At 36.4% G+C, this 20263-nt stretch overlaps 1 protein-coding gene across 3 annotated transcripts; it reads left to right on the top strand.

The window, feature by feature from the left end:
* Positions 1 to 1696: 1696 nt before the first annotated feature.
* On the top strand, positions 1697 to 19660 carry LOC116260247 (CMP-sialic acid transporter 5-like). 3 transcript variants are annotated; one of them, XM_031638425.2, is made up of 16 exons: positions 1697 to 2289; positions 5407 to 5673; positions 5856 to 5972; positions 7848 to 7904; positions 8307 to 8384; positions 8556 to 8600; positions 10770 to 10829; positions 11700 to 11822; positions 12275 to 12352; positions 15503 to 15572; positions 16170 to 16277; positions 16470 to 16603; positions 16721 to 16797; positions 17770 to 17818; positions 17943 to 18007; positions 19226 to 19660. In XM_031638425.2, the coding sequence occupies exons 2-15, from the start codon at positions 5506 to 5508 to the stop codon at positions 17991 to 17993; spliced, it is 1215 nt and encodes a 404-aa protein (XP_031494285.1). In that variant the 5' UTR covers positions 1697 to 2289; positions 5407 to 5505; the 3' UTR covers positions 17994 to 18007; positions 19226 to 19660. The 3 variants fall into 3 exon arrangements, with proteins under 3 accessions (XP_031494285.1, XP_031494286.1, XP_049935445.1); XM_031638426.2 differs by having other exon boundaries at positions 19229 to 19660; XM_050079488.1 differs by having other exon boundaries at positions 5413 to 5673.
* The last annotated feature ends 603 nt before the right edge of the window (positions 19661 to 20263 follow it).

The following is a 20263-nucleotide window of genomic DNA, read 5'->3' on the forward strand; positions in this document are numbered from 1 at the left end:
ACATGGGACAATTATTGTGTATTATTATTACCAAACAGCCAGGGATGTCAACATATTTGATTTGAATTAGACATTCATCAAACTGATTGAAAAAATCAGATATGAAAAAAGATTTCATATCCGATTAAGAAATCAGATCGGATTTACATATACATAAATATCTGATCGGCTTCATATATGAATTCAGATCTGATTCATTTTTAAACAAATATCCTATGTCTAGTGCTATTAAATTTTGAAAATTGGCAAAAATCTAGTTCTAAATTCCAATTCCGATTGTAAAATTGAATTTTGGATTTGGATATGACTTTTCTTTTTTCGAATTTGAATCCAAATTAAAATATGTGAATATATGAAAAAACGAATATAATTAAAAATATATCTGATCGGTTGATATCCCTACAAACAACCATTTAATGTTTAACATTATCCAAAATATGGTTAAGTTATCACAGCACTGATTGATTAAAAGGAACCTTCCATTGGCTTTACCTTTTCTAACTATTTTAAAAGTGGATGATTTAATGATTCAAAAAGTCCACTATTTTAAAAACCGATCATTTAATGATTCAAAAAGACCAAAGTAACTATATTCCTTTATCTTCACCTTTTCATGTTTTACTTTTAGTTTACTTTTTACAATATTGTAGGAATTCGGTAGCTCTTGATCCATTGCTTTCTCATTTATTAAGCAACGTTAAAGGTAAAAAAAGTTAACCGTGTTTTCTTTTTCTGCCTCTAATGAACAATGGACGACTTTGAGGAAGGCCAACTCTTGCACTTTTTCACGTAACGTTGGAAAATTTAGGTGGATTTTTTACATCAATTCAAACGAATGTTATCCATATTATTGAAACCTGATTAACTTGTTTGTTCAAATTAAAAATTTAATTAAAAATGTTTAAAAAAGTGGTTCAAAAATTCAAAAGCACATGATTCTTAGACTTGAGTCGGTCACGAAAAAGCCGATATAATGTATATGATCTAAAGGGGGTTGGCGTGACGGCTTGGAAATGTTGCTAATAAGCAACAATCTATATTTTTAATGTTAGAGGCGTCAACTTGTAAGAGAAAAATCAATAATATGTAAGTTGAAGTATAATGATAACAGATTCCCGAAACATAATTAAAAACACGAGATTCAACAGATGCAATCTATATTCACATTTGTTTGTCTTCCAATGAGGAAGGGTTGCAATATGAATAATATTGATGTCATATATATTTTATTTATTTGTATGTTTTTTTAATCTTTGTTCATATATTTAGCCATTAATTGGGATATCAATACTGTATTCAATTTTTCGGATATCTGTATATTCACATTAGAATTCAGTTAAAGAAAAATCTAATACTATATCCGAATTCAAAATCCGAATTCATAATCCTAATCCTATTTTTAGATTAACTTCCAAATACAAATCTGAATCCGATTTTTAAATTGAATTCAAACGATATTAGACAGATCTTTATTTAAAGCTATATCCAATTCTAATCCAGCCAATATATATATATATATATGCGAATCTGAATCCAAATCCATATAAATATCGTTTATTATATCTGAATCCGATCCAACTTCTATATCCTAATTTTTCAATATTTACTGAGCGTTGATTTTAGATAACAGTAAGGTAAAGCACGCCCTTGTCAATAGTCCATAAAATTAGGGACGAGTGCAGAAAGCGGGAAAGAGGAAGAGGAAAAGAATGAAGTGCATGGAATTGGTGTGAAAATGAAGCGAAATACAGCGCCTTCCCTTCCCTGCTGAGAGAGAGAGAGAGAGGGAGAGAGAGGTGTTCGCGCTATAAGTAAATCGTTCCCTCCCTCAAACCATCTGTGCTTTCTTCGCGTCTTCCTTTTCGTACTCTCTGTTTCTCTTTCTTCCCTCCCGCACTTTCTTCTGTAAGTTCCCTCTCCGGGAGAAGGAAGAAGAAGAAGAAGAAGAATGGGGTTTCGGGGCGTAGAGATGTGAGGGCCTGTAGATCTGAGAAGGAATTGTTGAGCCTCAGGCAGTGTCCAGGAATTCTTTGATCCGATCCTCCAGATCTAAGCCTCTGTTCTTCAGCCACGTTTTCGTCTCGTTTAGATCTAGAAAGTTCGCGATCTTGCAAGCGAGAGCCGGGCCGAGGGCTGCTTCCCTAGATCTGGAGGTTTCTATTTTCCGGCTGAGTTGTGAGTGAGCGGAATTCGATGATTTTTTTGGTGATCTGAGCGATCCTGGCAGAATTGAAAGGAATCGTTTGGTTTTATTGCTGGTTCGGCTCGTTCCTGATGCGAAAAATGAAGGTGCGTGATTCGCTTGGTACTCGATGAAAAACACAAGCTGATTTATCGTTTCCTGTTTTATCGCTTACTTTCTGCATGATCGTAAGGAGACGGCTGGGTCGGACTATTCGTATAGATGCGATGCCTTGTAGTTTGCTATGGCCATCTATTTTGTTTGTGCGTGTGTTTTCCATGTTAGCAGGAAATACGAATTTCGTTCGTTTTTGATGGGATTTTGTTTAATCGTCTTGACACGTTTTGTTTTCGAACTGCTCAACGAGAAGAAGTGGAACTCGAATTGAATGAGGAACAACTTCGAACAATTTGGCGTTTGAACATAATAATTTTTCTTAGCTGTTTTGTATTAGTGAAATAAATTTTGGTTTTAGTGCTTGTCTAGTTTCATGAGCAATTATCCCGTTTCAGGTACCTTGATTTAATAAAAACTGGGATTTTTTTTTTTAATTCTTGAAATTTCTTTTGTTTCCGTCTTTTTCTCTCCCTTTTTTTTTTTGGACCTTTTCACCTTTTAGCAAGCTGGAGCTAGACGGACCGCATTTTTGCCTACCTCCTTCATCGGCCGGTTCTTCATGGATCATCCGCAACAGTTGGAAACTACTGTACTGTATCTCTGGATGGGATCTGAAGCACCACTATCAACCAAAACGCTAAGGTCCTTAATCTTCTAAGTTCTAACCCGTGGGATTGGATTTACATAACGTTTGCTCATAACACTCCATGATCACTATGGAGGCATCCCGCGATGAGTTTCGTCTACTAGTACTATTCGCTCTTTTGGAGATCTCTAGGCTGAGCTGCCCATAAACAATTGAGAATACTCCTTGACGGCATACTTTATAGTCTATATTGAATAAGAGTAAGCGAATCATTATTCATAGAACCCATAAGAGAAGTGGTGGCGTTCATCTACTAGACTACTCCATACAATCTGCTTAATGATACGATAGTATGAAAAATTTGAAGACTGGCATTGCAGCAACATTGAGCATTTTTTTCTAATAATTATGACTTCTATTTTTGCCATGTCTTCATAGGTAACCATATTCTTAAGCTCCCTAGCTAAAGGATGATCCGAAAAGGGTATCTAACTGCATCCAAATTATCCTTTTTCACATTTTTGGTTGTTCTTCAAATGTTGAAAAGATAGAAACCACAAGTTTCTTCATTGACATTCTTTCCTGCACTGAAGTTGTTACTCACTACTAAAGTTGTACTTTAATGGTCATTGCCATCTTTGTTCTTGGCAGATAAGGCTGCTTTGATTGCCAGCCTTTTTTGTTTTATTGGTATTTTTCAACAAAAGCACTTCATAGCTATGTGACATTGGTGTGGGTGCAGATGTGAATGCAAGTCACGATGCAGGTGCAGCATTTAGAAAAAAAGAAAAAGAAAGTAAAACATAAGTGCATATATATATATATATGTATATATATATATATATAATGCTGCCCATAAACTTTAAAATTAGCACTAAAATATCTACAAAGTACAAACAAGAAAACTAGCGATTAGCAAGTAACAAGTTCTGTTTTTATTGGTGGTTCAAAAGAAAATAATTTGTTCGTTGCAACGCCTGCACCTAAGTTGTGTAAACTTGGGTGTGGCAACCTTTTTGAAGATTCCATGTTTCTTAGCTTTATATAGTGCTGATCAAATTCTTACAACGCTTAAGCGAATGAATTTGGTTGTTTTGAGATTTATGTATGCTTGTTGCATACTGGGATGCATTATAGGAAAAAGAAAAAGAAGAACAAGGAGCTTGTCTTGAAACAGAGGATGAACAAAAAGAGGAGATCCTTAGTGCCTGTCTAGAATGCATACTTAAAGAAAAAATATTAAAAAGAGTGCCAGACATTAAGCGATTAATAGCAGGTTAAAAAATATAACGTTGTTAAAAAATTTATAAAAATATGAAAATGACGAAATTATTAAGAATTCAAGACCTTCAAAATCTTGATGTTACATGAAAAGGTGTAGTAGCAATTGTTTTTTTGAAATTGATGATGCACATGTAAAATAGTAGAAGACATTGTGAGAAGATTAAAGAATCCAAAATGGCAGCGTGGCATAGTTGAAAAATAGAATGCCAGAGTAACAGCTGTTGCGACAATGTAAGGCAGCAAAAGGAGACAGGAGGAGAGAGATATGTGGAAGCCCTAATGGGCAAAAGACTTTTTCCTCAAAAAAGTCGAGCTCTGCCCCTGACTTATTCGGATCGGCAGATTTGGTGTGGTAAAATCTTCGGCGTTTGATGCTGCACAGATAAACTGTACATACCTGAAAATATTTGTGGGCTGGGCAGGCACACATTGTTTTTGCTGTGCATCAAACATACCCTAATATAAAATGAATGAGTTCTGAAAAAGGTGAAAATCTTTCCATCTTCTAGATAGTAAAAATCTTGTCCCATTTTTCTTTGTTTGTTGCTTCAATCAGCTGGATGAATAGCTCATTGTTGTCAAAGATTTCACTGTACTGGATCTGGTTTTCTTAATGTCCGAAAAGTAGGTAGCACATGAATGAGGTGCCAACTATATAATTGAACATAAGGATATAATTTACTTCTTTTATGGGCTTCTTTTGTTGAAAAAGTGCCTTCAAGTGAAACAAAGCATGCTTTTGAGGTTATAATACTTCAATGTTGACTTTTCACCTGCCAAGGAAATGTCTAGTATTCAGCATCCAGAATGGTTGTCCCAGGGTAAACTTGTGCTTTTGTCGGTACTAGGTTGGTGCTTCTTGTACCGTAATGGAGGTTTTAACATAATCATTTCCTTATTTGTATCCTGATCATCTTATATGAGGTAGCAATTGTCTTATTCTTATTATAAATGAAGGTCCTAGAACGATATGCCTCTTGGAATTCATTAATGGAACGTTGATTAGTTTCATGTGGCTTTCTTTCTCATGTTTTGTTGTTCCTTTTTCCTGTTCATGTCTTTCTTTTCTTTTTGAAAGAAATGCAGCAATTTTGATATTTTTTTGTGTCCTGAAATACGTCTTTTCTTAGTTTCTGGTCATCTCTGTTTCCTTTGCCATGTCAATGAGTCTGTATCTCTATTTTTTATTCTTGATATTTTTTCCTTTAAATTGTTTTTTCTGTCCCCATTTTGGCAGATTCAGGATCATGATTGGACACATTTTTTTCCTTAGTGGAGTGGTTTTAGTATCACCACTTGGCACAAAACAATTTCTAAATTGACTGAAGCCATCAGGATGAATGGGATGGTGGAGTGTAGTGTATGTCATTCCAAATTGGGCTTATCACCAACTGCTAGGACCATCTCAAGGGCGTATGACCGGCATAGAAGTAAATTGTCTTCAAAAACTCGAGCCCTCAATATTGTCTTGGTTGTAGGTGACTGCTTCTTGGTTGGTCTACAGGTAATTATTTTCTTAAATCTATTGTTATTTCTATGTGTTGACTCCTATTGTGGTAACCAGATGCTTGTTTATCTAACTAGTTTTGTTAATTTTCAGTCGCATATGGTTCTGTCTAGTTCATGCTAAATTCTGTTACTAAGTGTCTAGTAGACATTGACTTGATGGTTCATCTGTTTCTGCAGCCTATTTTGGTCTTTATGTCCAAAGTAGATGGTGGTTTCAAGTTCAGTCCTATAAGTGTGAATTTCTTGACTGAAGCTGCAAAAGTTCTTTTTGCTGTTATTATGCTCTTAATCCAGGTTCGATTTCATTGTCTTTGTTATATTCTTTTGCATGACCATTTATTATCCCATATACTTTTCATGACATAAAAGTGAACTGGCCAGTAGCGTATTTTATTGAGTGGCATTTTCAACATTTAGCCTGCATATTTGAGCTGATCTGATGTGGTAGCAGTTTGCTTATATGGAGGAGTTCTATACCAGAATCTAATCTCTATCAGATAAAGGATCTAGGATCTAACCTTAATCACATTTAAGGTTTACTGTTTTCGGTCATACATTGACACAATATCTCACTTAAGATAAGATGATAGAGCATCACCTCAAATTTGAGGATCTGTTATTTAAGGGATTTTAGATCGGTCAAGATCTGGAATTATGAACCCACACTTAATGTTTTATTGCCACTGTGGACTGTCTTTGCGGGCTATGCAACATACTAGAATTATGATATTTTGGACATGTATAGGCACTGTAAACAGTTGTTGACTTGTTTCTTTTTGCCTGCTAGGGTTATAGTTAAAAACTTAAAATTACTTTAGTTATCATCTAAAAAACAAGTGGATGCACCATTTTTGTTAGCTTTTCCTTTTTTCAACACTATAAAATTATAAATGACTGTCATTAGCAGTGTGTTTTGACCTGCTGATAATTTCTCTTTATTCCAGTAGTAAACATGTAAACTCAGCCGTTTCTTTTTACCTATGATGGTAATTCAGTTTGTATCTTCCTTTGCTAGACTTGCACATGATACATGATAGGTAAATGCTTTTAATGATCTTATACAGGTTATTCTTTTCATTTTGAAGATTCCACTTCTTTGTGCTATAGTAAACAAGATGTTCCTCTGAGTTTTTTTGATATTTGCAACAACAGACTTTAGTACTTAGCTGAGCAAGAAGTCTTGTGATATCCAGCTTTTGTTATGAAATTTTTGATGGCATATCATTTTCAATTTCAACAGAGGTTGGTTTTAAGAACATCAATGCAAAGGATTTCTTAACTATTTCACATGTTCTATATTAGTCCTGAAATGCATTTATCCTTCTTTGCCCACAAGGGTTTTTAAATCTTTGGAATCTGGATTGCTGCTGGGACTGTCTTAGAGGACTTGTAGTCAGTTCTTGCTTGCTGCATTGCTGTTTGTAGTCAGTCATATTGGACTAGCCAGTTTGGGGTGCTGAAGAATTGAGAAGGTTGAGGGGGAGTCAAGCTGGAAGCTCATAGCAACTGTGTGTATAGCATCCTATGCTGAAAAATCGTAAGCTGGACTTTCAACTGCTGTGAGCAGAAAGATGGTTCCCAGATTTGATGATTTGTGATGTTGGAGCTGGAAGTTGTACAAGGAACTCTTTGAACTTTGAGACATGAATCTTGTGGCACTAGGCGAACCAGTGCAGAAACTTGCTGGTCATTTTGATGTTTTTTTTTGTCATTAAAATATATATATTAGCATGCAAGAAAATCAAATTTGGCTGTTCAGACTTCTGAAAGCAAGGGACCTGGTTACTTAAAGCTGCTACCTGGATTTTGGTTCATTTTGATTGCTTTTAATGTTGGCAATGACATCTCAAATACATTTTTATTAGCAAGTAATCGAAAAGAAAATGTTTCAATTGTCTCAGATACTAGCCATCTACTAAGAAAACCTGATTTATGCAATTCACGTAACTTCTTTTCTTCCCACATTCTGCTTCCTGTAGTAATTTTTTTGTATGACAAATACTTCTAGTACTGGGTATGGTTGAAGAAATGAAGAAAGACATTTTCATGCATTTACTAATTTGACTTTTATTTTAATTTCTTTGAGTTAATTGGAGCAAATGTCAGAGACTCAGAATGGTCGATTAATTTCTTAGGATGTAGACCACTGACATTTTATCCTTTTTGCAGTCTAGGCGCCAGAAAGTGGGGGAGAAGCCTCTTCTTTCGATTTCAACCTTTGTGCAAGTTAGTACTCTTATATTACTGCAGAGTGCAATTTTGTTTGGCGTTAAGAGTTTCTTTGGGAATCTTCATATCAATAAACTAACGTTCTTGCTTACCATTTAAAAATGAATTCTGCTACTATTCTTTTTTTTTTTTGGTTTTAAGTTGATTGCTTTTATTTACCTTTGCCGTTGTTTTTTTTTTCTATTCTTGGCATGCCTTCTTGGTGAAAAAGAAAAATTATTCATGTGAAGATGTTGGGAGTCAACATATGTTTCCCAACACAGCTCTCTACATGCTTGTTGATTCTTGTGATCATGTGGCATTTCTGTTTTTTTTTCTTATTAATGAGATTATTTGTTTTATGATTTGTTTGTCGAGTGAGTGGCTTCCTTAACATGTCTATGAATGTCTCCTTTTCAGGCAGCTCGGAGTAATGTTCTTCTTGCCGTGCCAGCTTTTCTTTATGCCATCAATAACTATCTGAAGTTCACAATGCAGGTTAAGCAAGAGCTTCAATATACTTTGCAATATATATTGTCATCCATGATCTTGCACTTGTGATTTCAAAAAATATGAGCTTATTGGTGGTGCAGAGAATTTTTTCAGCTTCTTAAATAATGGATGGTTGTTAGCTGACTATCTGATCACCTTACTTTTACTGTCTTACAGTTGTATTTCAACCCTGCAACGGTGAAGATGCTTAGTAATCTGAAGGTGAGCCTTCAGTCCTAGAATGGTGTATAGTTTTTTACTAGTAAATTCATTGTTTTATGTGCAGACTATGTCACAAGGTTGTGGGGTGCAGCTTTTTTCAGAAAAGACCATGAATGCACGTGGCATCGAGAATATATACATTTAGGATTTCTTCAGCCACCTGTCCATCCGGCCTCTCACAGCACACAGCCTCAATGCATCAGGCTGTGTTTTGTGAGAGGCTGGATGGACAGATAGCCGAGGGTTTCAGCTCCTATATAAAAGTTTTAGTTTTTTTTTGCTTTCTTTTCTTCATTTAAGATACTTTTGCCGGCATCCTAAACTCTAATGTTGCATGTGAGGGATGTTACTCAGGTTGACAGTTGCTATTCCTACCATATCCCTCTATGGGGTTGGAGCCTCAAAGGCTGAACTAGTTAGTTGTGATCCATATCTTAAAACGCTTTATACTTTATATGATTATCATTATTCTCTAGAGATTGAGGAACTGATATCATCCATGTCCAAAGTAGATTCTGGAGGTGTGGATGGCCTTGGATGCTCACATGAGGTACTTGAATGGTATGCCCACACTCATAATGTGCATTGTCCTAGGAAAGGTAGCAGTAATGGAGGTAGAAACTTTTGCTTGAGGGGCATTAATATCTGTTGCCAAACTCCTATCCTCATCCTATGGAGAATATGCTTTATTATTTGGTGAAACCACAGCCCAAATATAGATCAACTTAAATTGAATAAAGAATGCAATGCAGTGTCGTTTCAAATTCTGACGGAGTCTAAGCAACATGACCACCTTGAGAAGTGGAAACCAAACAGCCAATTTGGACAATTAAAACCGGCCATCCATAATCTGAAAATGTGGAATACCTGTGGCATGAAGTATGAATGCTTCCAGTTTCGAACATCTGTGTCACTATGAGGCATGCCAGTTATACAATTTTGTCCAAGGGGAAAGCCATTTTAAATGCAAAAAAGGGGGAGATACAAAAATTCCTGTCATGAAAGCACACAAGGTGTAAGATTTACAAGCAAATAAGGGGAAAGCATATGGGGAGGGAGAAGGAGAGACACTGCAAGAAAAGGGTTTTGGGCACCATAGATAAAACTGGCAACCTCTGCAAATCTGCCCATCTCGTCCTGAAGAAAAACAAGTGGTAGAGGCAGCCCACTGCTCTGTGTCAGTGGAAGACAGAGAGAGACCTATCTATGAAGCCGATGCCTGTGGTGAAGATGGTTGGTGGTCAACTGCAGTGGGGACTGCAGTGGAGAAATGCCAGTCTCACAAAAAATAAGACGATATAGCTGCCACTGGCAGGGATGTCAGTAGCACATAGTGGAGGCTACAGCCTGTTTTTTATGTTCATGGGGCCACAAGGTGAATTGCAAAGGGCGATAAGCGAAAGGCAAAACATGAAAATGGCAAATTCCTATAGTGCAGAACACTCAAAGGGCAAACTATTTAGTGATTTCATGACTGTGATGCAAAGGATAAGTGGAAACCCTCGAAGGGTGAGATGCCAAGAGTGAGTGAAAAGTCAAAACACTCGATGAGGCTGCATGATGTGGGGCACCAATCTGGGTCCAATGGGGGCAAACCATGTGGCTCGAGTTGGCTTCAGCTACCTTTGTGAAAGGTTTTCCTGGGCTCATGTGGGCACATGGCTCTGCCACTGCAAGGTAGGTTCAAGCCATTGTGAATTTCTGCGGTAGAAGAGAGAACGGAAAAAAGGAAGAACGATTAGCAGCTTTACTGGAAGAAGAGAAGACTATCTGAGATTCTCAAGCTTCTGGATATTGTACGTTAAGATTATAATGTACTGTCCTTAGATACCCCTGTGCGTTAAGACATTGTAATAGTACATAGGAAACAGATGATATTTCTTAATATCAGTCAGAGCAACACCACCTAAATTTGTGTTACTCTTAACAACCCCAAGCTGAGCATGATTTAGAACCTTGGACAGTTGAACTGCTTGTCTATCAACTTGCACATGTTGAAACATAGAACAACCATCCAGGTGTATAGATCGGCAACTTGTTTCATTCTTGCTTTTGCTTATATAGCATCTTGGTAAATTATGCACTTTCATCTGTGTCATGCTTTCTCAAGCTCTCTATATTCCATTTTTGACTCTCCATTTCCAGTATAAAGTTTTCATTGTTTTTCAGGTTCTGGTCATTGCCATCCTTCTGAAAATGATAATGAAACGAAGGTTCTCTATAATACAGGTTTGCTGTTGCAATTTTCACTTCTTTCACATCTTAGATGTTCCATATGTGATATGACATATGTAGTTAGATGCAGCAGGCATAGTCCTACAAATGCCAGCAGTGTCAAATGACTGAAGCACCATTTTGTGTCCAGGCATGGGTTCAAGTGCAAACATGGTTGTGTGCTATTCTGTAATTGGCCATGTTTATTTGGTACTTGCATATTTTTATTGGATGTCTTAAGATACACACTCCTGCACCAGCTTCATATATAAACAAGTAAAATTTGTGAATATATACTCCTTTTCACAGTGCAGTTCTTTATTTTTGGAAGCTCTCTAAGGGTCTCATGAATAAAATTTGAAGTCTTGATATGAAGGGAACTGGTTTTCGAAGTGCAAATTTAGTGGGTATTTTTGAGGATATGCAGTGGGTCTGTTTTTCTTCTCTTAACTGTAGTAATGTATTTCTGTTGACTCATTATAATTGTGTATTTCTTCAATGTTGATGCTGAATTATTAGTGCTGCAATAACTAAGAAATGTTGAATGTTTGTTCACATGCTTTGTATCTGTGATGTGGAAAGTATAGTAAACATTTGAGGTTCCTTGACTTTGGTAAGCTGACGGTTGTATTGCCTTGTTATTGTTTTACACTGGTGGGCCTGTGGTTTTGGTGATGGTGTTGAATGTGCTTTAGAAAAGTTGGAGTCATGTGTACTTAATTTTTCAAAAATATTTCTCACGGACTTTTTGCGTTAGGTGGTGTTGGAGAGATGTAATCATTGTTCATGAAAATATCGTCTTGTATGTTGCAGAAGATCACCTTTTATGACATTTAAGGGTGTTGCATTCTTCCTAAATTCATTATCTTGTTCTTTCTTAAACAGTGGGAGGCTCTTGCGCTTTTACTTATTGGAATATCTGTCAACCAGCTACGGTCGCTTCCAGAGGGTACCACAGCATTGGGCTTACCAGTTGCTACTGGTGCATACCTGTATACCACAATTTTTGTGAGTGATACATGCTGATCTGTGATCTAGTCATTTCAAAATATTTTCAGACTCAGTCTCACTCTCGTGAATAAGAATAATGCATTAACCATTCCAGTGTTGTTTTAGCAAATGACTGTTTTCTGTTGGTTCTCTTGGCAGAGAACTTAATTATTCATTATAGTACTATGTGGGATATCTAGTATGTGTTAAGTCTCCTACTGCCAAGAATCAATTCAAATAGTTTTCTTATCCCACTGATTTTTGAATCATGTGTCTTTCTGGTCTGCTTTCAGCCTTTCAGCTATTTTTGTTTGATTTTCATTTGGAAATACTTCAGGCATGCTTGGTGAATTTTCATGTTTTTAGTTGACTTGTCCCAACTTTTAATGCGATTCTTGTGATTTTAACATTATCACATGATTTATTCTATAACTTACCATGTTCCGATTACCTTGCTACAAAATTTATAGGTCACTGTTCCATCTTTGGCATCTGTCTACAACGAATATGCCTTGAAGAGCCAATTTGACACAAGTATCTACCTTCAGGTATTCATACATTCCGACTTTTAAAATCCAAATTGCTTATATAAACTGGTTGTGTGACCTTTTCTTTCAAGAGATTGATTATTTTTTTCCCTTCGTCAGTGAGAATTATTGGTTGTAGAAAGCTGCTGTTTTCGTGGTGTAGCTGGCAATCCTTTTTTGTTGTCATTTTTCTTAAAATTTGATTTTTGTGGAAATTAAGTTAATGCCTTAATGGTTTACTTGTTTAAGCTACTTCAGTTTTGGGTATATTATATTTGTCTTAAGACATAAATCATTGGATTAGATTTGAATCATAGTCTACAAGCATCTTTAGATTTAGCTACGTATACCATAGCTTCACTTTTAGACTGCAAAAAGTTCATTTAGGTGAGAAAATGCAGAATGTTATGCTCGAATGAAGGTCGCCCTGTAAAGAATTAGTCAGAGAACCAAACCAAGGAACTATGTCACATGATCGTCGGGTGCTGGTGTGGGTGCGAGGGTGCAGCGAGGGTGTATATATATAATATATTTATTTTATATATATATGTCTGTGTGTGTGTGTGTATGCATTCATAATATATATAATTTTAGCTTGTTTCTTAGCTTAATCTGTCCTTTCTTTTTAATTTTATTACTATACATAAAGAAAGAAAGGGACAGGGAGAAGAAGAAAAAAAGAATGGAAAATATTTTGAACTTGCATAAGAAAGGATGCGGTTGAGGTGCGTGTCGGACCTGCACCAGCACCAGCATCATGTCGACACGGGTGCAGCCTTTGAATAGTCCGTGTGACAAAGCCAAGGAATGATCACAAATATCACTGACCTGGAAGTGCTACTGTGCTTTTGATAGTGCATTTTGATATTTAACATTCCTTGTGTTCTGGGAACAGCACTATTATTGTTAAGATGTGATGACTTTATGGACAATATCTGCAAGAGTCTCAAAATACACATTTCTAAAATATTCCAATTGTCTCCATTAGGTAGGATTTTGTTGGCCCAAGCACAACTAAATAATATTAGTACTATCATGATACAATTACATTATGGACCTTAGTAGTCAAAGCGTGCCTAGGTGTTAGGCCCTAGGTGCCCACCTACTCGACTAGGCTGGGCCACATAGGAGCCTATGTAAGAAAAAATGCTCTCATTCTTTCTCCCTCCTATTTTCTTCTAATTTTACCTTTTTTTTTGTTCTTTTTTCTTCTACTTTTGTCCCTTGTTCTTCTTTCCTTCTCCTCCTTCCTTTTCTTCCTCATAATTTTTCCTTTCATATATTATTTTTGGCCCACCTAGGCCCTGCCCAGGCTCGTTTAATGCTTTTGACTATCAATTTACGGATGATATCTGCTAGAGCATCAAATCTGCTATAGCATCAAAATACACCGTTCCAGATTTTCCAATTATACAAGTTCTGATATCATTTTCTTTATTCATTTAGTGGCATCCTATGTCACATAGGTACGGGTACGGGTACGGACCATTTTCAAAAAATTTGGGTACGGGGATATGCCGTACACACACAAACAAATATATATAAATAAATAAATAAATAAATAAATAAATAAATATATATATATATATATATATAAAATAACATATTCACACATATATATCAAAAAATTTCAAACAAAATAACATATTCACACATATATATCAAAAAATTGCAAACAAAATAAAATCATGGTCCAAAACACAGTATGGAAGTAATTAACATACAATTATACAAACATGTCAGCTTTCTTGATTCTCCTCAGTCGCATCATGAAGATTAGAAGGAGCAATGAATCCTCTCACGAAACGATATATCACAGCAATAACTAGGGAAGACACAGAGATGATCACGAAACGATATATCTCAGAACCTGCCGTCGCCGTCGTTTTCTGATTAAGAGGTCAAATAAAGGGAACACAAACACAAACAGAGATGCATATTTCTAACAGTCGATGCATATCTCCGACGAAACACTTGGAAAATAGAACACAAAAAATATACACAAACGGAAATAACTCGACTGCCGTCGCCGGTATGGTCCGCTGCCGGCAATAACTCGACTGTCATCTCAAGATCGACGATTGTCGTTGCCGGTCGTCGCCGGCGGTGAAGGCCGGTATGGTCCCTCACAGTCGCTGTTGCCGTCGCCCAGCCGTTCCGCCGCTGATGTCGCCTTTGTTTCGCTGCTGTCGTCGCTGGAGAGGACCCTGCCTTCCCTGCCGCTGCCGTTGCCGGAGACTCGGAGAGGAGAAAACGTAAAACGAAAAACGAAAAAGGGTTTCGAAACTTAAGGTTTTTTAACGTTAAAACAATGTTAAAAGATAAAATCAAATAATCGTTAAAATAAAAAAACGGACATATTTAGACTCGGTCAACTTTGACCGTGTCCAAAAATGGACGGATATGGCCTCCGGTGCGTTGACCGTACCCGAAACGGTCAACGCACCAAATTGCAGTACCGGGTGCCGTACCCGTACCCGTGTCGTACCGGTACCGGACGGGTACTCCTCCTTTGGAGCCGTACCCGTGTTACAGAGGTGGCATCCTTTCATCTTTTTGTTCTTGTTTTGGAACTGATATAAGTTTTCCTTTTTAAAAGACTATCTTGGGATGTGTAAAGAAAGTGGAGAATATCTGAGAAAATTCCTGGGCACTGTCCAGTGTGTATTTGCACAGTCAAAGTTCTTATACTGTAAGTGATTAATTTGTTTTGCTTTCCAATACCAATAAGAGGTTGAAGCTTCTAGCTCTGTGAAAACTGGTCAAGCTGTTGCATTGGGTAAACTAATCAAATATGAATTGAAGTTCAGTTAAGATACCATATTCTGCAAGTTAATCTAACTATGCTTGTCTAACATATGTTATCCTTACATGCATAACCATTCTGCTTCTATCTTCCGTTTAATTTTCTAACCATTTGCACGCTTTCTCATTGTTCTTTGTATGAAACCCTTATTGACTGATCTTCTAGCTCTGTCATTTAAGTTATAGTTATCATAGTTGAAGTACGTGGAGTTCCAAGAATTTGTTTTTATGGAAAATTTATCTTTGAACCTAAGACTTGTTATAAATGCATCTGCCTTATGACCTTTCAGTTGTCATGACTGTGAGGTGTTTCTGTTGTTACTGTTGTTATTCTACCTATCTAATTTCTCTTTTCTTTTGGCACAGAATTTATTTTTGTACGGATATGGTGCAATATTCAATTTCCTTGGTATCCTTGGGATGGCTGTATTTAAAGGTGTGTTTTGAAGCTCTGGTTAGATGTACTGTTCTTGTGACCTAATGGACCTAGTTTAGATGTGATGCATCAATTTTCTGGGGATTCTAAAGGCATGCTTCTGTTAATATTCGTACTTGGTGACTTGTATAGAGATCTTCTCATCCTTGTCTGTCTTTGATTTCTGCAGTCTAGTGTACTATCATTCACTGTTTCTAATACAGTTCTCACCCGTGTGACATGGGTGTGGGTGCAAACATCATTGCAGAGAATTTTAAAAATTTGGGTGTGGGGGACATGACTCTGCACACCCCCACATAGTAGGAAAACAAACACATATGTTTATTATTTATATTCATAAAAATATAAATGTTTAAACAAAAACATCAAAATGTCAAAAAAAATATTAGTACATGATATGATAATAGTGTTGGTCTTTCTGATATGTGGTTCATATGGAATGTTTGAGTTACATAATATTAGTATACATCAATAGCCTATGGTTTTTATATTCACTTCTCTTGGCCTGTGCAAGATGCTTAAAATAAAGAAAAACCATCCTGTTTACTTTTTCACCTACAAACATGTAATGCTCTTGCTGCTGTATTATTTGAACAGGACCTAACAACTTCAATATTCTACAAGGCCACTCAAAAGCTACCATGTTATTGATATGCAACAATGCAGCACAAGGAATTTTGTCCTCATTCTTTTTCAAATATGCAGGTCATATTTCACTCTTCTGTGCCTTTTTGTTGGTTTACTTGGTATTCTGGTGGTATCTTGTATTCCTTATAATTGATCGTTTCTTTTACATGAATAGAAAATTTTCGTTCCCTGGCTACTGACTACATTTGATGGATGTTCTTGCTTACATGTTTGCAACATTGTCAGTTGTTTACTCACTGGTTTTTACAGATACCATACTGAAGAAGTATTCGTCAACTGTTGCCACCATTTTCACTGGCATAGCATCTGCTGCATTATTTGGCCATACTTTGACAGTTAATTTCATGTTAGGGATTTCCATTGTCTTCATATCAATGCATCAGGTAATCTGAGTTTTCTTTATAGGATCAATCATTTGTTTAATTTATTGTGTTTCTAATTTTTTTTTTCATTTGTTTAATTTGTTGTGTTTCTAATTTTTCTTGTTTTTGTTTTTGCAGTTCTTTTCTCCACTATCTAAGGTCAAAGAAGAGCAAAATGGGGCAGTAGAAATATTGGAGGTTCAAAAGAATCACAGGTTAGTTTTATAGTTGTGCCTTCACCATGCGACAAAAACTATGAGTGAAGGTCCGGTCACCCAATGCTTCTACTTAACAAAGTGACATACCACTGAAGGTATTCAGTCACTTGCCATTGTATTAGTATGTGCCATCATTTTAGTACATTGATAAGGTTAACAGGGACAAATTCGTGGTCCATATTGCAGACATGTGAAAGTGGGAGTGACCTGATCCCAGTTTTTCGTACCTTTGTTTATCAGAGATAGAGAGTATGAGCATGCAGTGTAAGGCTTGGATTGCACCATTCACTTGCCATCAGGCACCTACTTGCTATCGAACAGGCTAGCACTTTGTGGGCAAATATAATTGTACAGACGGGCTTCATATGCCCAAGAATGTAGGGGGAAAAAGTCGTATTTCTGTGTGTATATTTAAAATCAACTTAGCTTTTTTGGCTTATAAATTTTGTAGCCTTTTTGACTTTTCTTATTACATCAACACATCAAAGAATTGAGTTTTCCTTGTTTTTGCAATATATATATAGCTATTGTCAATAAATTTCCAACCTTTGTCACATGGATGCAGGTATGGGCATGGATGTAGCGCAACTGCATAAAACTCGAGTTCTTATCACACACACACACACACACACACTCACTCACTCACTCACATATATGAAAACAATAACATTTCATTACATTAATTGTTTATATTCATACATAATAAAATAATAAAAAAAAAACATCAAATTAGTTTTACAACACCCATTTTTCCTCGTCCATGTGGCATAGTTCTCGTTCATTTGTGGAAAACAGTTTTATGTATACGTGTGGTTCATTTGTGGAAAACAATAAGAGAACTGACTTTCAACTAAAGGTCTCTGAACTTCTCAGAGTAGCAACTGAAATCCCTATGCATATATATAGCTATAGATATGGAGCATTTTGATGTGTTTGAGTTATTTACTGTTTTTTGGTTTTGTTTTGCAGATCAAAGGAGTCATCATTCATAAATATGGCTGCTGGAGCCAATGAAGAAGTATGTACTCTTGATTTTCTTCTCCCCAATAGGTCTTTTGAAGTTGTTATGCTTTAACTAATGAAATTCTTCCATTTTAGACAAACTTGCCAAGACTGACTTGTTTTTTTGCTGCTCGTGCCAGACTACACATCGCATTGTTTCTAGTGAGAGAGAACCACTTCTCCCCACCTAATTCTAATGTGTAAGGTATGCTTCCTGTTTAGTGTTATATAATATGTTCTAGTTTTCAAAATGTCACATGATCTTATGCTTACTAGTTACTAAGTTAGGATTGTCCATACAAATTGCTATCATTTCTAACCCCACCAAAAATGAAATATCTTCCTATGGCTTGCTCCAATGTCTAGAATCTTCAGATTCTGCACCTCATGGGTTAAGGACTTGAGATGTGTCTTGATCTGTTATCCTGGCATACTTACAGTTTTGTTGAATCTAGATCCTATATATAAACTTATTAAGCCTTTTGGGGCTCAGATTCAAAGGGCTTGCCAATGTCAGGGTGGATTTTGTCTATCGGGCAGGCATTCATGGTTTGGTTCCTACATGCATCCCCTTTGAAGTCAAAACTATAGGTATAAGTATAAAACCTGGTGTAAGATACAGCAAGTGCGTCTCACTGCTCCTCGTAAGACAGTCCACGCCCAGGTTTCCGTTAAGTACTCATTTGAAAACAAGAATCTTCAAGTTCCTTTTTGTCTTTTACATAAAATGTTTTACGCATAATAGTGGAATGGATAAGAAGCAAAAGCAACAAAAATAGTTTCACAAAACTGCGTACCATGTGATTTATGGAGGTTGGAGTTCATGAATTTCTCTCAAGATTTTTAGAAACTGCAGATTCTCTGTTAGAGTACAAGTGTTTAAAAATTTACTCGTGCACAATTTGGTCATCACTTGTTTAGGCAAATGATTTCTGAACCCAGATGGATCTTGGAAGTGGTTTAACCAATTCTACAGAGGAATGAGAGGGCCATTTTTCTGGGGTTGGTGAGGGCTAGGTATCTTGGTTAATTTTGAGCGACTGGATAAACCCACACACCAAACAGGGTCTCTAGGGTACTTTTGGTTTCTTCAATGCAGTCAATGGGCTGGTCCTTTTGACTACTCAAAACTTTGTCAGTTGCAGTTGCTGGTTTCTTCTTTCTATGTTTTGTATTAGAGGTTGTTTCGGTGAAACTGGTATTATTGCAAAACCCCAAGTGTTCTCAATCACCTTGATTGTTGGCCACATCGTGAGAAAAGAAAAGCAGAATAAATTCTGAATAAATTGCAAAAATGGCTACTTAAGGTTTCTTTGTTATTTTTTCTAATCAAAATCTGTTTATACTTTCTGCACAAAGTGAACAATGTTGTGTTACAGTGCTTAAAATTTACTGTTATCTGTTTCTGTTCATGTGCTTGTAGCAGGAAATTTCTATCTAGGATTGATTCTTTCGGCTGCAATTGTTCTCCACTGGAGAGACCAGCCAGTTTTACGAAACTCGGTGAAATATATAAGGTGATTTGTTTCTTGAGTGGTGCTTAGCAAACTTAACCCTATCAAATTGTCGACCTATAAATGGCGAGAAAATAGTTGAAATTTGAGTACGAAGAAAAAGGCGGTCTGGTTGGTGGTGCAGTTAAGATGGCAGATCTGCTGCTCTTTGCTGTCACACAATGCTTAAGCTTGGGCGCTTGTATTTATACCCCGTTATATAAAATCAGTCTCCAGCCTTTTTTGCTCTACCTCAACAATTATAAGGGTATATAGCTAGTCATTTTTTGTATTTTATCCAATGTAATATTGGAGGGGACATTGTTGAAATTTATTGTTAAAGATAAGCCATTATTGCATTTCAATACCTTCCGCTTTGCATTTTGATCAGACGATTCACTTTTAACTTGAGATACGAACCAATCAGTTCGCATTGCTGAGGCATTACTTGCCTGCCAACTTACTTTGGATTGCAGATGAGCAATCCCATGTTCACTCATGGGCCCTGAGTTCGTCTCAAGGAATATTATAAAACCGTATTTAAATCTGAAGCAGAACTCACTTGAAAAAATCAGCACTCTATGTATATTTCAAATTATGGAAAATATTTCAACGTCTCTCTTATTATGTGACCATAGAGTGCTATACAAATACCATTCGATGTCATCTACCATGGACAAATAAAGCTCATTGAAGCTTTACTAAACAACAGTTTACAAAAACAAGATTGAACGCCAAAGCAGATTGAAAATCAAGTGGCAGATTTATTTACCAGACAACTGAAAAACTAGTTTCGGTTTTTGAAGAACAAGTAATAAATGGTTCATGGGTATGTGCAACTCTAAAGAGACTAAGATAAGTTACTGGATTTGGATCTGGATCCAATTGAATAAGACCAGAAATATGTTAGCCCATATGTATAATTGCAAGTTGTGACGTTTGTAGTTTGAAGGCATCAAGTCCTTTAC

The sequence above is a fragment of the Nymphaea colorata genome, chromosome 9 (assembly GCF_008831285.2).
Source record: "Nymphaea colorata isolate Beijing-Zhang1983 chromosome 9, ASM883128v2, whole genome shotgun sequence".
Taxonomy (NCBI): Eukaryota; Viridiplantae; Streptophyta; class Magnoliopsida; order Nymphaeales; family Nymphaeaceae; genus Nymphaea; species Nymphaea colorata.

Bases quoted from the DNA above. Each gene is read 5' to 3' on its own strand.
- LOC116260247 (XM_031638425.2), top strand. From the start codon at position 5,506: ATGAATGGGATGGTGGAGTGTAGTGTATGTCATTCCAAATTGGGCTTA. The intron at 5,973-7,847 runs GTTCGATTTCAT...TCCTTTTTGCAG, and splicing joins TTATTATGCTCTTAATCCAG to TCTAGGCGCCAGAAAGTGGG. The intron at 12,353-15,502 runs GTATTCATACAT...CTTTTGGCACAG, and splicing joins ACACAAGTATCTACCTTCAG to AATTTATTTTTGTACGGATA.